Below are 16,631 nucleotides of genomic sequence, written 5' to 3'. Positions count from 1 at the left end.
AACCTAGTCTCCGTGGCGCCGCTGGCAGGAGAAAGGATGCTATTTTAGGCAGTGTGTCTGGACTTGGCCCAAGTGGCAGGGGCCAAACCCCTGCCCCACTGACCTCTCCCCTGGAGGAGCAGAGCAAAGCAGTGCGTGGGGCCACCCCTGAAGAGGGCTGAAAGGCAGGCTCTAGACTGGGGACACAGGGACAGTGGAGTCCCTGCTGGGGGTGCAGCCAGAGCCCAGGACAGTCATAGAGGAACAAGACCAAGACCTGCTATAACTGAGGCGTGCCTAAAGTGAACACTGAGAAACAAGACACTTCAGTAGAGTAAGTTGGGCTCCAGGCAGGGCTGGGGACAGGGGTCCTTCCCTGTGGCTCAGGCCTCAGAGGGCTACTTCCTGGGGATCATGTTGTAGGGGGAGATGACTATAAGACTGTCTGGGGAAGGAACCCCAACTGAGAGTTGAAAGCCAGGATGTTTGTTCTGCTTTAGTCCTGAGTTGCTGGGTGACACAAGCATGTCACACACTTTGTTCTTTAGTTTCCTTACCTGTAAATTTACTGTTGAGAGCAGTGCAGCAGAGGTTGGGAGGGTGTATAGGGCTGGGCTGTCAGGAGAGCACTGGCCTGGGGAGGAGGAGGGCGCTCAGACCAGGCCAGTCATGCAGATCAGAAAGATGGGTTGATGGCTAGCTTAGCTAGAATGGGAAGCTGGGGCTGGGGCTGCACGGTTCTGCAGTCAGGGCTAGGGATGTGCGGTAGCGAGGGGAGCTCACAGGAAGGGGAAACTCAAGGGTTACCTCTGAGTGGCCGTTTGCATGGACAATAGGAATACACTGGGGAATTTTCAGGAAAGGTAAGAGGGCAGACTTTGTTCTGAGGTAGAGCTATGGACTAAATGAATTCTCAGGACCTCAGTGTATATGTATGTGTGTGTGTGTGTGTGTGTGTGTGTGTGCACGCGTGCACAAGGGAAAGGGCCTGGAAAATCAGAATTTAAGTGAGCAGCAAGGGGCTTGAAGTTAGATTAAAGGCAGTAATACCCATATATGTGAGGGTGGAGCCACTGAGGGGAGGCTGTAGGCATCTCCATTGTCCGAGGCTGGGCTGCAACCTGGGGAAGTCAGGAGGACCTGTGAAGGGCCTGGTCCGGGGTCCTGAGGCCAGCATGGGTAGAGGGGGTGGGACTCCAGGGCCTTTTCCCATTGGCTGAAGCACATCCACACCCCTCCTTGCTAGCTTGGCTCGGTTGGGAGATTGGAACCGGCAGGACCTGTCCCTGTGGCTTATCCCTTGGGAGGCTGAGGTCTGATGAGAATGTGGGGCCAAGTTCTGTGCCCCCCAGCCCTAATGACCTCTCTTTGGCACCACAGCATCTAAAAATCTCAAAGGACAGAACATGACTCAATCAGATAGGAAGAGGCGGTAAGTACCCTACCCATTCTCCTCCTCCAGCCTCCGGGCCCCCAACCCCCTAGTGCACCCCTGTGCCCTTCCTGCCCTATTCTCAGCCTCTCCCTCATGGCTGATGCCCCCAGCCCCTCTCCTTCCCATCTCCCACTGGATCATGAGGCCCAGAGGAAGGGGCTCTTCCGCCTGGGCCCTGGGGTGATGGGATGCTCAGAAAGGCTGGGTGAGGGCCAAGGAGTTGGTGAGTAGGTTCCGACTGCCTTTATGTAGGTGGTGCTCAACTGAACTGAACTCGCTGCCTCTCACCCTCATGAGCTCAGGTCTCTTTGAGGGACAATAAGAGCCAAAGTCCTTGCAATGGCCAAGGCCCTGCCTTTTAGTCCTGGTTTCCTCTCTGATCTTCCCCCATGCCGTCCCTGCTCTTTCTCTCTCCAGTCACACTGACCTTTCCTTTCATTCAAACATACTCAGAGTCGTTTAGTGATTTTTCCCTCTGTCTGGAAGGCTCTTCCTTCACCACCTCATGTCTGTCATCTTCTCAGTGAGGCTCATCCTAACTGCCTTTTCCCTGCTCTAATTTTCCCCATAGGCCATACTATTTTCCTTCCTTCCTTCCTTCCTTCCTTCCTTCCTTCCTTCCTTCCTTCCTTCCTTCCTTCCCTCTCTCTCTCTCTCTCTCTCTCTCTCTCTCTCTCTTTTTTTTTTTTCTCATTCCCTTCCTCCCTTTGGAGAGGGAAAGAGAGAATCTTAAGCAGGCTCCATGCTGGGCTCGCTCTCACAACCCTGAGATCATGACCTGAGCAGAAATCAAGAGTCAGATGCCTAACCAACTGAGCCACCCAGGTGCACCATACTACCCTCTAACACACAAATATACTTGCTTATTACATTTCATTGCTGCCTGGCAGCTCCACAGATATTTTTTATCTATGCACTCCTGGATGGAGAGAATTAATGGCTCCCCTTGTGCTGGACTCTCTGGGGCTTTCAACACTGTCTCCAAAGACCCACTAATGTCCCACAGGCAACTCAGTTCCAGTTAAAAACATCCTTCACACCCCAAGCCCTTTCTTCCTCCTGTATTCTCAGTCAGCCAAGGATCCCTTTCTCCATTGCTCAAGCCAGTGTCCTTGACACTTCTGTCTCCCATGCCTCATATTTAGTCACATCTCCTAAAATATCTAGAATGTACTCACTCCCACCATTCTTTCCACCACTTCTCTCTTCCTCCATAGGCACTTTAGGCTACCACCTGCCCACCCTTCAGAAGTCTGCAGGCCTCACCTCCCACCCCTGGCTTCTTGCCTCTGATGTTGCTGCTGTTATCTATCAGATCCACTAGATGGAGTGATCCAAGGGTGGAGACTGGGTTTGTATACCTTACTGGCTGGGGCATGGCTGGCTTATAGGTGGTTGGTTGATTGATTGATAATTAAATGAGCTGGTGAACAGGAAAGTCCATCAGTTAGCTAAGTTGCTAGATTAATTAATTAGTTGAAGGGTTGGTTGGTGAGTTGCTCCTTGGTTAGCAGATATTACTTAGATAATTATGTGGTTTACCATTAGCTTCTTGGCTTGTAGGCCAGTTTTTCATTCTACACCCTCTCCTTGAGCTGTCTCATCTCTGCCAGGGATCAAATGACCACCTATGACCTCTGGATGTGTATGTCTAGACAAGACATGACCAGCTGCCTCTGTTTTACTGCCTATCTCCACCTAGATGTTTAGGAGGCTCTTCAAATTCCACACAGTGAGAGGGGTTCCTCATGGTCCTGCCTAAGCCTACAGCTTCTCTCCTGGGCTCATTTGTCATTCTGCTGCTCTTCCTGAACCTGAGGTCATCACTGACTTCCTTCTCTATTTTTCTTTTCAATCAAATACCAAGTGTGTCATTTTTACTGTCTTCTAGCTGTCTCCATGACACCTTCTTGGCTCAGGCTGCTATCACCACTTGAGCAGTCTCTGGCAGAAGCTTCCTAATTGCTTGCCATACCCCCACCCTTGTTCTCTCATCCCAGCCTCCATAGAGGAGGCAGTGCTCCTGCTTAAATCCTCCACTGAATCCCTGGCCCTCTGGGTCTAGTTCAGACTCTCTAACATGGGCCATGAGGCCTTCTGCCATCTGGCCCTGTGCCCCTCTCCGCCCACCTCATGCCACTTTCTCTCCTCTCTGGCTGACCCATCCTTGGGGAGCTTGTCAACATATTACACACTGTCTTAGTGGCAAGCCCTCTTCCCACCCCTCCCCTGATGCTCCTTCATCTGCCCAGCCTTCCATTCTCAACTTGTTTCCCTTCCCGTGGGAGACCCTCCTATCCTTTCCTCTGGGAACGGACTTGTTTCCTTCCTGAAATCCAGTAGAACTCACCCTTCACCTGTGGCAACACTCCTCACTCTTTACAACAATAGCTCCATTGCTTTTCTTCCTGAGAGCAGGGATCATGACAATGTTCATTGCTACAGTGCTTGAACATAGCAGCCATTTGATATTTGATAAATCTTTGGACCAGTGGCTGGTTGGTGGTTATTTGTTGCTTACTGTGTCCTGTCTGCTGTGTGATGAGAAGGAAGGGGTCAGAGTCGGAAAACTCTCTTGGTGTCCTTGGCTTTCTGCTCTGTCCACCTCTTCACTGCCTCTGTGGTACTTTGCCAGGACCCTCATGGGTACCTGCCTGCCTCAGGGTACTCACAGGCACTTCTTCATAGCTGAGAGGCTGGCCATAGGGGCATATGATGCTGCATGGGAACTGGAGTTGGATGGAAGCCAGTAAATTATCTGGGCAACTCTATATCCCCCTCCATATGGTCAGCCATTGGTTTGTTTCCTTGGGGTAAGGAGAGAGCAAGCACTAGGGTAGGTGAGACTACACATAGGGTCTCAGCCAGAAAAGTGGAAGGTGTTTTATCCAGGTCTGATTTACGTTTCTTACTCCCTCTGCTTATTCTGTGCTGCTGTGAGGTCGGGGAGATTTCAGGAAGCCTGGGATGGGGTGGGGCAGTGTTGTCGCTATTCCTACCAGAATGAGGTAGTTGAGGGGCTGGTGTCAGCTTTGGGTATACAGCAGGGGAGGGTCACCAGTCTGAACAAGTACCAAGGCCACACTTAATAGTATCTGTCGCCTTCCACCTCTTCTTCAGCCTCCAGACCCCATTTCCTTCCCCAAACCAGAACTCTCTATCCTCCCCTCCCAGCAGATGATGGAGCCTGTAACTCAGTTTTTTGTCTATCTATCCATTCAACCATACATTTACTAAATAGTTGTCAAGCACATACCATGTGCCAGGCCCTGTAGAAGGTTCTGGGGATTTAATGGAGGGTATGACAGACGAATTCCCCAGTTTTTATTCATTGGACAATATATCTTGCACCTCTGTGTTTGATCCTGTGCTAGGCACTGAGCATACAACAGAGTGGGAGATCCAGTCCTTCCTTTCCTCCACCCTCTCTCTCATTTGTTCATTCATTCATTTGTTCACGCACCGAAGTCTGTTTGTGTCAACCTGGCTACAGAGCCCCATGCACTTTGCAGATTCCTTCATCTCTGGCAGAACCTGATGCAAGTGTCAGGCCTCCGTGTTTATAGAGCTCTGAGCAGACTTTGCCACACCCTGTGTTGTTTGCAGAGTGCCTCACTTTTAACAGGTCCTGCTTGATGCCTGGCCTGTGTTCCCAAAGCCTGGATCCTGCAGATAGGCAGGCAGGCAGACGGACAGAGGGACAGCTGAGCTCCACTTGTCTGCTTGCCCTCTCCCATCTGCTTCTCTTCTGAGACTCACTGGCACTCAAATGGCACTTGCCAGCTCCCCACTGCCCCCTCTGCAAAATGGCCTCATTAGTGTACCCTTCCCACTGGTCCAGTCTCCTCCGAAAAGAAGGGACCAAGCCTGGCCATCTAGCACCAGTCCCGCTCCACACCCCTGTGGCTCTCAGTTGTCTCTGATCCCAGCTGTACCAGCTGCCTTGGGCAAGAGGAGGTGTGTGTGGGTAACCTCTGGGTTACCCATTAACGGCCATGAGTTAAAGGGTGATGGGCAGCGAATGCACTTGACTCTCTTTCCTTCCCACGGGGCTTGGGCTGCTGTTCCAGGTCCATCCGAGGCTCCAAGGTGGTCTCATCGCCCATAACAACAAGGATGCAAGCAATATTGCAGAAGGATATGGTGCGAGAGTTCTTGGCTGAGTTCATGAGCACGTATGTCATGATGGTGAGTGGTAGGTGACACAGATGGGGCGGGCTCTGAGGAAAGGTCAGGAACCCCTGGGCCCCAGGAGGGTGGGGTTCAGTGAAAGCAATCCATGACCCCCTCCCCACCACGGACCCTTGAGTCACATTATCCATTCTTCAGCCTTGGACCTGGAGTCCTGATGGGGAAACACAGGAAAGTAAGAAGAGAGCTCTTTCTGGCTGTTTTTTTGGGAGAGAATGAGATCATACTATGTGGGGGGCAGAACAAAACCATGGGATGGGGCACAGGTGTCAGGGAGCATGGCTGGAAGTGGTGAGAAGGGAAACTAAGAATACAGAGATTAGAGAGAAGTGTCATTGAGCGTCATGCTTTGAGAATTAATACCGAGGGCAATGAGGAGACGCTAAAGGTTTTCAAGCTGGGGAGTGATGTGTTCAGATTTAGATTTTAGAAGGCGGTTTGGGGTGCAGTGTGGACCTCAGCAGAACTGGTGGGAAGCAGTTAGGAGGCTGTTGACCTAGGATAGAGAGATGGCGATGACTGGTCCAGGGATAGAGAAGAAGCTCACATTTGAAGGAGCTGTGGAAGAATTGAGGCTTTGCAAGCAGTAGATGAGAGGTAGGTGCTGGAGCCCGGGCCCTCTGCAGAATGAGAAGTGAGGTCAGTTTGGTTGTGATCAGGTGAGTTCCAGTGGAGACATTTAGGAGATTGGATATAGAGGTTTGGAGCTCAAGAAAGGGACTTGGGCTGGAAGTAAGGATTTTACTCATCAGACTATGGATGGTGGTTATAAAACTATCCAGTGAGAATGTATAGAGAGAGGAAAAAAAAAAAAAAAGCTGAGGACAGAACCCTGAAGAGGAGCACACAAAGAAGGCTGAGGAGGAGTGGCCAGAAAAGTGAGAGGAGAAGAGTGGAGAGACCTGTGATAGAAGGGTGGGTCCACCAGGAGGGAGTGGTCAGCAGTGGGAGGCTGCAGACAGGCCAGAGAAAGTGACTCCTGGCAAGGGTCTGTAGGGATTGGCAACATGGAGGTCATGACCTGAGCTGAAACTAAGAGTTGGACGCTCAACCATCTGAGCCACTGAGACCACCCCTGTCTTCTCAGTTATTTAGCATGTTGAATTGGACCTTTATGGACTGTGGAGTTGGTTGAATCCTGTCTCTGCTATCTTCTAGAGGTGTGACTTTTTTACAGGTATCTTAACTGTTTAGGACTTTAGCTTCCTTATTGATAAATGGAACAGCCACAACAAGCTGGCAGATACCCAGTATACGTGTGGGACATATGTGGTGGTCTCTTGTCATGATAAGCACTCTCGACTGCTCCCCCTCCCTGCTTCCTGCCTTCTTCCCTTTCCCCATTACCTGCCCTACTGTTTAGACTCCTGAGCTGTAAGGATGGCAACTGGATGGTGTCCAGCCTTAATCCAGGGCTAAGTCATTCATTTATGACAAGACATTCCAGCCTCATGAGGGCTGTTAAACCTTGGAACCATGGAGGTAGGAGGTACTACCTCCTGTACAGTATCCTCAAATCCATACAGCAAATCCATACGTCTATGAGGGAGGTTCTATTATTATCCTATTTCAGAGATGGGAAAACTGAGCCCCTATGAGACAAAGTTATTTGTCCAAGATGACATTTTAAGTTAAAATTAAATCCACTCCAATCTAACATCACAGCCTTGACCTTTAGTCTCTTTACACTCTGTCCCTTAGTTTAGCTAAGGCAGGATTCACAACACTCTGGCTTGTTAATTCTCCCCCAACTGAGGTAAGGCCCTAACTTTCAGGCTTTTAGTAGTCTCGGGGCCTCAGTTTCCCAATCTGTGGAATAGGAACAGAAACATTTGCTGGCGGATTTGTTGTGAGGATGGAAGGGGAATAACACTACTTATAAAAGAACTCAGGGAGGTATAAGCTCATATAGAACATTGTGTTATTACTTTCAGTTGTTGGGCCTGTGACAAGAACTGGGGGCTTTTTCAGTTACAGGAAGCTCAGTCATCAGGGGGAAGATTTTGTCAGAAAAACGAGTGTGACCTTGGGCCCCATTTACTGCAGCCAGGATCAGGGAAGTGGACTGTTCTACTCTGTTCCGTTCTACAGCCTCCAGAGTGTTGTGCTCAGGGCTGGCCTCGTACCTATTGGGACTTGAATGGGCTGGGCCACGTTCACTGACCATGGAGAGGAGGGGCTAGGCCATTAGAGGCCTGGAAAACCAGCTGTCGACATGAGCCAGAAACAGAGGAGTTGCAAACTTACATGCTGTGGGGGCCAGAGAGTCAACTCAGAGCAGAGGGAACTGTGGCTAAGTGTGGAGTACCAGCCTGTGCAAAGGCATCTTTGCCACTGCTCCAGTTGACTGCTGCCACACTGGGTGGAATGCAGGCCGGTGTTGCCCGAGCTTCTGATTTTCCAAGAGAGGCTGAAACTTCTGGTTGTCAAAACCAACTTACCCAAACAAAACATGTGTTCTGGTTGAACTGGCCCATGGGCTGCCAGTTGGCAACTTTGACACAGGAGGTCATAAGGGGTTTATTCACTCATTCATTATTTTTAGTAAATGGTTTTGAGCTCCTACTTGGAAATGTGCACTCTCTGTGTGTGCTCCAGCCCCTGCACCTCCCAACCCTCCTCAAGCCTGTCAGCTGTCCTGTTCTCACTCTCCACCCCAATGCCTCATCTGTTCCTGTCCTCTCCTGCCTCATCCTACCCTTGGCCTTAAGCCAGTCTGCCTCTGGGCTTCCCTGCACTTGTCCTGGTGTTCTTGGGGGACCTACATGGCCTTGCTCAGCTGCCTCTCCCCAACCCTATTGAGGCTATCTGACTTGTTCTCGAACTTTCTCAAGGCTGCCTTGTACTCTGCCCTTTTTTTTTTAAATCAGCAAATGGCTGGATTTCTAGCTTACCAGAGAAAACCATCAGGCAGGCTTCCTGCGTCTGGCTCACCCACCTAACCCTGCAGCACCAGACTCCACTTACCTGTGCATCCATGTGTCCCCTCCTTGGCCAGGGCAGGCTCCTCCTTCACGGAGGACCCTCCATTCCTGTACCAGTCCCACCCTCCAGTCTACCCAGGTACTTTGTTCCATTTTGAGGGAGAGCCTCTCCCTCTCTCAACCTTACCATACTGAAGTCTCTCTACTGGGATGCCTGGGTGGCTCAGCGGTTGAGTGCCTGCCTTCAGCCCAGGGCGTGATCCTGGAATCCCAGATCAAATCCCACATCGGGCTCCCTGCATGGAGCCTGTTTCTCTCTCTCTGCCTATGTCTCTGCCCCTCCCTCTCTCTCTGTGTCTCTCATGAATAAATAAATAAAATTTAAAAAAAAATGAAGTCTCTCTACTTAAACTGGCACAGCGCAAAACATCTTCCCTTCCCCCTTTGAGCCTCTTCAATTATCACGCTCTTCCTCCCTCCCTCCTCAGACAGGTTCTCAAAGAGATGTCTACAGTGGTATCCTTCAACTCTTCTTTTTTTTTTTTTTCCCAAGGTTTTATTTATTTATTCATGAGAGACACACACAGAGAGAGGCAGAGACACAGGCAGAGGGAGAAGCAGGCAGGACTCAATCCCCGGTCTCCAGGATCACACCCTGGGCTGAAGGCGGCGCTAAACCGCTGAGCCACCCGGGCTGCCCCTTTCAACTCTTCTTCATCACATACTTACCTCTCAATTTCTGGTACCTAATTTCTGTTTCTATAGCCTGATGATGTAGTGCTCACCACATTACTAAGGACTGCTGGATGGTCACATCCAAAGGGATGCTTTTCAGGCTTTTATGCACTTGACCCAGAGGCTGCATGTGATGGTGGGGACCACACCCTCCTGGGAAACTCTGTTTCTCTTTGGTGTTCCAGGCACATTCTTCCTTTGTTCCTCTCCCATTTCAACACCTGCTCCAGCCAGAGTTTCTAACACCGACTTATGTGCAGCTCTAGGTTCAGCCCTCAGCTGACCATCATCTCACCTTCATCCTCCTTGATGGCTTTATCTATTGCCCCCATGTCCACAATTCTTCAGCTTTCCTTCTTCAAAAACACTAGAACAGAGATGTGCAAGGGAAATACAATATGAGCCGCACATGTAATTTAAAACTTTCTAGTAGCCACATTAAAGAGGTGAAAAGCAATAGATGAAATTAATTTGAATAATTATTGTATTTATATATATATATCCAAAATATTGCCAGCTCAATAGGTAATCAGTATAAAATTATTAATAAGACATTCTACATTCTTTTTTTCCTATGTCTTTGAAATCTGGTGTGTACTTCACACTTAGAGCAGATCTCAATTTGGACTAGCCACATGTCAAGTACTTAATAGCTGCATGTGGCTAGTGGCCATCATATTGGATGATGGATCTAGACTTCTATTTCCAGCAGCCCCGACATCTATAGGTCCCTCAGAGACAGTATATCTAAAGCACATGGAATATTCAAAGGAGGTGCCATCTTAATGTGGCTTTAGAATATTGATTTTTCAGAATCTGAGATGAGGTATTCCAAGGAGAGGGAATAACACAACGCAAAACCACAGAAGCATTAGAAAACAAGGCATGCAGGGAGCAGTATGTTGTTTGGTTTGAATTGTTTGACAAAGTGACTGCCTACATTAAAACCTTGACTCCCTCCATGCAGGCTGTGTATTTTGGACAAGCCAGTCAGGTTCTCTAGGACTTGGCTAACAATCCATCAAATGGGGAGAATTAGAGCACCTAACGCATAAGTTGGTGTAAGGGTTAAAGGAGGTGATAGATATAACTTGCTTACAAATGTCTAGCATACAACAAACACTCAATAAATGGTTGTTAGTGTTTAGTTGTAATAACATTGCTGAACATAGAGCACACTGGAGCAGACATGAAACTGGGAAGCAGAAGAGAGAAAATTATACAGGGTCTTAAATTGTGGCCTACTGAGTTTGGACTTTATCCTAGAAATGGAGGGAAGCCAGTAAATGTTTGAACAAGGGGCAGACATGATCAAATTTTTCTGTTAGAAAGGTCACGCTGGCTGCAAGTAGGAGGGTGGGTAAGATCTGGATAGAATGCAGGCAGAGCTGGTTGGGTGTGGAGGATGAGGGTGAGGAAGCTCAAATTTGGACAGCTGGAATGGGGAACATAGGATGAGGATCACATTTTCTGAGAGATGGTAAGCTTTCAACAGAGAGCCTTTGAAAAACCCATAGATCTAGTCTTTGAAAAACCCAGACTCCCAGTAGGTATTTGAAGATAGGGATCTAGCTCCTAGGTGGAGGTTTTGGGAATTTTAGTGCATCAGGCATCTCTGAAGCCATAGACGTGGTAAGAAGGCCGAGGAAGAGTGACTGGGGAGAGACATGAAAGGCACCAAGGAATGAGTGCTGGAGTCATCCATATTCACGAGACAGATGAAGAAAGAAAAATGTGGGAAGAAACTATAGAGAGGGAGGCTGTGGAAGTAAGAGGAAACCAGGAAAGACAGAGATGTGGAGGCCAAAGAGAAGGGACCTTCCAGAAGCACAGAGTGGTTAAAAAGGTCTAAGTTAGCAAAGTAAGACAAGTCTGAAGGGACCATTAGGAAATTAGGAGGCTGGAGCCCTCAGGGAGAGCTTTGATGTCCATGATATGTGGAAGCAAGAGCCAGATTGTAGAGAGAGAGCAAGGGAAGGGATCAAGGAGCCAGCCAGTGTATTCTTTCTTAGAGCTAGGTCCACACAGGGAGGGGGGTCCAGGAGTCCACAGCTAGACAGAGAGGCTGGGCTCAGGCAAGAAGGAAGACACCTGAGTCTGTGGGAGCAGTCAAGGGGAGGGTGGAAGATACAGGCAAGAGGGAGGTGACTGGAGAGGGATGGAGAGCCTGGGCACCAGAACCAGAGCTGAAGGGGAAGGTGGATATTGATTCCGGTGGGAGCTGTGGGAGGTTGAGTGAGGGCCTAGCTTCAGGCCTCTAATTTCCCTGTGAAGAGGGTCTGGGGCCGGGGGGTGGGCGGGGGGATCTTCTGAGGTGATCCAGCAGCTACGAATGGGCAAGAACAAGAAATTCAGAAATGACAGCTGAGGACAATGGAAATGTTGCTGAAGGCAAGAGGGGTAGAACCACACTGGGCTCCCAGGGCCACTGTGTGTATAGGGAGCGGGGTTCTGGCAGAGTCCAGGCCAGAAGTTTGGCAATCCCTTGAAGAAATTTCCTGCAGGTTAGGTTGAAGTGTGAGATACTCTGAGGGGTTCAATCCGCACCAGCCATGCCCTCCTTGAAGCCCTGCCTCCTACCCTGAACTTTGGGTGGGCTTGGGGTCTAGGGGTGTGGGTGCTGCTTCTCTCCCAGCTCCTTGTATAGCCCCACTCAGCTCTCCCTGGTCACATCTTGAAGAAGTCAGGACAATTTCTGGAGAAGGAGGGAATGGCAGAGGGTCTCCAAAGACAATGTATGGTGGCCTGGGGCATGGGGATGAGGAGCCCAAACTGAGCTTGAGGCCTCCTGTGAGGTTGGGGCTTCTGTGCAGGTAGTCCTCTCAGAGGCCCTCCCTTGCAGGTGTTTGGCCTTGGCTCTGTGGCACATATGGTTCTAGGAAATAGATTTGGGAGCTACCTCGGTGTCAACTTGGGTTTTGGCTTTGGAGTCACCATGGGAGTGCACGTGGCAGGGAACATCTCTGGTGAGTGAGCCCGGGCCCCATCTGATCAGCAGGGCCAGGTGTCCCCTCCAGGCTCTTCCTGCTTACCTCCAGCCAGCCCCTTCTCCAAGTCCACTTGAAACCATCCTTACTGGCCTGAGGGGAGGGAGAACACCCTGAACCCCTTTCTTTTGACTCTCTCTGCCCAGAATCTTCATAAGCTCCCCTGGATCCCCCATTTTTACTACCTGGGCCAACTTAGGCAAGTTATTTAATTTCTCTGTCTCTTACTTTCCTTAATGGTGAATTGGAAATGGTGGTCTCTGTCTTGTGGGTCTTTATGAGGATTAAATGAATCTACTCCATAAATACTGTTATTATTATTGTTATTGTTGCTCTCATATTATTTGTTTGTCTCTGCTCTCACACCTCTGACACTTCTGCCCCTCCCCTCAGGGGCCCACATGAATGCAGCCGTGACCTTCACCAACTGTGCACTAGGCCGCATGTCCTGGAAGAAGTTTCCTGTTTACATCCTGGGTCAGTTTCTGGGTTCCTTCCTGGCTGCTGCCACCATCTACCTCCTCTTCTACTGTAAGTGTCCTGCCCTGGGTTGTCCATCTCTGGCCTCAGCCTCCTCTGAAAAATGGGAAGATCCAACCCTAGTATCCTGGTCTGTGAAAACATTTGGGAGAGAGCCTTACAGGTGCTCCCCACCTCTGGATCCTACAGCCTTAATCCTGGGGCTCCAGTGGGGTTAAGCTGGTGGCAGGTTCACACTCAGTCTGTGTCTCTACAGCAGCCATTATCGAATTTTCGGGCGGACATCTGGCAGTGACTGGTCCCACAGCCACCGCTAACATTTTTGCCACCTACCTTCCTGACCGCTTGACGTTGTGGATGGGCTTCCTGGATGAGGTCAGTGGTCCAGTGTGGGTTCCCCTCCTTAACCCTCCCCATCTAGCAGGCAGTCCTCACAATAGAAGGGACAAGAACTCTGGATGAGGTATCTGCCAGTGGATTGGGGCTGGGGGCACTGCTGAAGCTGTGGTTTGGCTAGGGGCCCCAGGTGGCTGCCACGGTGTCTGCTCCCCAGGTGATAGTGACAGGGATACTCCAGCTATGTCTCTTCGCCATCACGGACAAGGAGAACAACCCAGCACTACAAGGGACACAGGCCCTGGTGATTGGCGTCCTCATTATTGTCATTGGAGTGTCCTTGGGCATGAACACAGGCTATGCCATGAACCCATCCCGGGACCTGCCTCCCCGCTTCTTCACTTACATTGCTGGCTGGGGTATACAGGTCTTCAGGTACTGCCCTGCCCAGCCCATTCCTGCAAGTTTTCTCTGGGTCCCCTGCATGCAGAGGGGGGGAGGGTGATGTGAGAAGCAGCACAGTCTAGAGTCCTGCCAAACTCCCAGATGGTCTGGGGAGACAGGTGTGGATCCCCTCTTTCCCCTTGATCAGCACCGACGCAGATGCTGCTCTTGGACTGAATGTCAGTCCTGCCACAGATCAGCCCTGGCCCTGAATCAGACTGAAGCTGACCAGGGCAGGCTCAGGGGCAACTCTTAGGCTAGAATGGGGGTCACTCCTCTAGACTCAGGCCCTACTCTCTGTCTCAGCCTGACTGGATGTGGGTGCTGTGCTGGGCATCAGCCCCCTCAGCAGGCCTCTGCCTCTTGCCTGCAGGGTCCGGGACTGGTGGTGGGTGCCGGTGGTGGCACCGCTCCTAGGTGCCTACTTAGGTGGCATCATCTACTTGGTCTTCATTGGCTCCAGCATCACACAGAGGCCCCAGACATTGGAGAACTCCATGGTGTATGAAGACCGCAGAATACCCGTGCTGCCCAAGACCATGCAAATCCCATCCATGACCTCTTCCCTCACCCCTGTCTCTGTGTCTCCCGCCAACAGACCCTTAGCCCAGACTGTCCCACCCTTAAGTGACCCCATCCACCTAGAGCACTTCTAAGTGCTTACTTCTAAGTAAGATTATTTGTGACCCTATCCCCCCACTCCAATAAAGAAAGCCTTGTCCAACACAGTGGCACCCTCACTTCCTGGGTGCCTCCTGTGGTTGGGCCTCCCTCCTGGATTTTTCCAGGAACTCCATGGTTATGCAGTAGCCCAGGGCTGGAGCACAGAGCTGAGAGGTCTCTAACTCCTTCCCGCCTTGGGAGCTGGGGCGACCCTGGGAGAGAATGGGGGAAGACAACCTACGGCCTCAGTAGGAACAGGAGATTAAAGGATGCCAGACACAGAATGGTGGATTTTTCAGGCCTAGCGTAGGGAAGGGATCGTTTTGGGGGAAAGGAAAACAGCTAGCTGGGGGTGAGCTGCCCTAGGATAGGACTCTAGACTCTCCTTCAGTTCTAGCTAGTCCTTGGACCAGATAAAACAAGGCCCAAGCATATAGATCAGAGTTTCTCAACCTTTTTTTTTCCATTATTATTCCCCTCAGAAGCCTTTTAGACATTTTATTTATTTATTTATTTATTTATTTATTTATTTATTTATTTATTGGTGTTCAATTTGCCAACATATAGAAAAACACCCAGTGCTCATCCCATCAAGTGCCCCCCTCAGGGCCCGTCACCCAGTCACCATTTTCTTTCTTAATCACATATTTTAATACCATAGGTATACTTATATCTGTTTATTTTATACAAAATACATTATACAAAAAAGAGTAAGATTTTTTCATCTTCTTCCAAAAATCCATGTTCTCACCCCTGGAGGCAAAATCACCCCTCGCCTTGAAAATGCCTAATGTAGACTGAAAGTAGGTAAGGGGTTTGATTCCTCCTCCTCCTGGTGCCAGAGCTCTCCCACACCAAGAAAATCCAGAGTCAGAAGGAATATGCAAAGAAGGAAGTTCTTTCAAAAGGTACAGAGAGGGGATCCCTGGGTGGCGCAGCGGTTTGGCGCCTGCCTTTGGCCCAGGGCCCGATTCTGAAGACTCAGGATCGAATCCCACGTCGGGCTCCCGGTGCATGGAGCCTGCTTCTCCCTCTGCCTGTGTCTCTGCCCCCCCCCCCCCGCTCTCTGTGTGTGATTATCATAAATAAATTAAAAATTTAATAAAAAAAAAAGAAAAGGTACAGAGATAGGAAATGGCTTCATGGGATTCAGGTGGACAGGCACAGAGGTTGCTGGAGGTGGGACAGCCAGCATCCTCACTCACTCCGGAATGGAGCAGGAGTTATCCTGCTTTGTGGGACTCAGAGGCAGCATCACCCATGGTTCCTGTCATTGTTTGTGCATTCAGCCTTTCAGCAATTATTGAGTACCTCCTGTGTGCAGGCCCTGCCTGGGCACTGCAGATGTTGAAGAGGGTGAGGCTGAGTCTCTGCCTTCAAGGAGCACAGTCTAATGAGGATAGGTAATCATGGGGAAGGAGCTAAGTGGCAGAGAGGGGGCTGTGGAGTTCAGAGGGGGATCCTAGCCCAGCATGGAGCAGAGGTCAGGGATGGCTTTCCAGAGGTGGAGGCAGAGCGAATAGAGGATAAGGTTGTCTGTTCTGGGGTTGCTTGCTGTACTTTGCAGTTTGAGGAGACCGGGGCAAGGAGGCTGGGCTTTCTTCTGGAGATGGGAACATGGTGACATGAGATTTAGAGCAAGCTTCCCTGAGCTGCAGTGTGCAAGCTGCTGGGAAAGGGGAAGATTGGAGCCTGTGGTGGAGTATGGTGAGAGGCAATAGTCCAGGAGGAGCAGCAGGTGGGGGAAAGAGGATTCACTAGATACCGAGGAGGTAAAGCCTATACGGCTTGGGCTTAAATTGGGAGAAGTGGGTAAGGACTGGCAGGGGTCAGGCTGATTTCAGTTTTTGGCTTGGGCCTGGGGCATTGGAGATATGCCCCCTGAGAATATGCATGGCAGACAAACTGGTTTGGAGAGGAAGAGAAGTTATATCATGGATATGTTGAGTTTGAGTTGCCTATGGGACTTGGGGGCAAGAAGTGTGTATCTTGAGCAAGTTACTTAACCTCTCTGGGCTTCCTTTAAATCATTTGTAAAATGGATCTAATACCACCTACCATTTGTGTCGCTGTGGATATTCAATGAAATAAAACAAAACACGTACAACGCTGAGAATAGTGCTTGGCACAGAGTAAGTGCACAATAAACTATTACGTCTTTTATATGGTCTGGAGTTCAGAAGAGTTGAAGATAGAGATTGGGGAGGTCATGGTTGTGTAGATATCAAAGGAGGGTCAGTGGACAATGTCCTGGGAGCATAGCTGGGAGGTGGGGAGTGGGTACCTGAATGAGGGGCACAAGGTGGGTGATCACGGGGCCTGGAAACAAAGCCAAATGCCCATCAGTATGCCCATCAGTAGGGGAGCAGGTACTTACCTTGCCGTACAGTCACATTCAACAGACCTCTTTAGACTTCTGTCATCCCCATGTCCCTAGGAGATGGCCTTGGAGGTAGG

General features: G+C 50.1%; 1 protein-coding gene across 5 annotated transcripts; it reads left to right on the top strand.

The window, feature by feature from the left end:
- Window positions 1–4: 4 nt before the first annotated feature.
- AQP7 (aquaporin 7) lies at window positions 5–16,337 on the top strand. Of its 5 annotated transcripts, none has more exons than XM_025432624.3 (9): window positions 5–313; window positions 1,360–1,411; window positions 2,632–2,765; window positions 5,485–5,602; window positions 12,107–12,230; window positions 12,645–12,728; window positions 12,988–13,106; window positions 13,285–13,502; window positions 13,885–16,337. In XM_025432624.3, exons 3-9 carry the CDS (start codon window positions 2,707–2,709, stop codon window positions 14,165–14,167), a joined length of 1,005 nt encoding a protein of 334 aa, XP_025288409.1. In that variant the 5' UTR covers window positions 5–313; window positions 1,360–1,411; window positions 2,632–2,706; the 3' UTR covers window positions 14,168–16,337. The 5 variants fall into 5 exon arrangements, with proteins under 5 accessions (XP_025288409.1, XP_048947828.1, XP_025288407.1 ...); XM_025432622.3 differs by having other exon boundaries at window positions 8–313; window positions 12,645–12,782; XM_049091871.1 differs by lacking the exon at window positions 2,632–2,765.
- Window positions 16,338–16,631: the final 294 nt, after the last annotated feature.

This window comes from Canis lupus, chromosome 11 (genome assembly GCF_003254725.2).
Source record: "Canis lupus dingo isolate Sandy chromosome 11, ASM325472v2, whole genome shotgun sequence".
Lineage (NCBI taxonomy): Eukaryota > Metazoa > Chordata > Mammalia > Carnivora > Canidae > Canis > Canis lupus.
The sequence above is the reverse complement of the archived record's forward strand: the minus strand, read 5'-3'. Positions and strand labels throughout refer to the sequence as shown.

What these genes read in the sequence shown, in the direction of transcription:
- AQP7 (XM_025432622.3), top strand. Translation starts at nt 2,707, where the DNA reads ATGTTGCTGCTGTTATCTATCAGATCCACTAGATGGAGTGATCCAAGG. An exon ending in CGTGGCAGGGAACATCTCTG is followed by an intron (nt 12,231 to 12,644) that starts GTGAGTGAGCCC and finishes CCCTCCCCTCAG; the next exon opens with GGGCCCACATGAATGCAGCC. An exon ending in TGGGGTATACAGGTCTTCAG is followed by an intron (nt 13,503 to 13,884) that starts GTACTGCCCTGC and finishes TCTTGCCTGCAG; the next exon opens with GGTCCGGGACTGGTGGTGGG.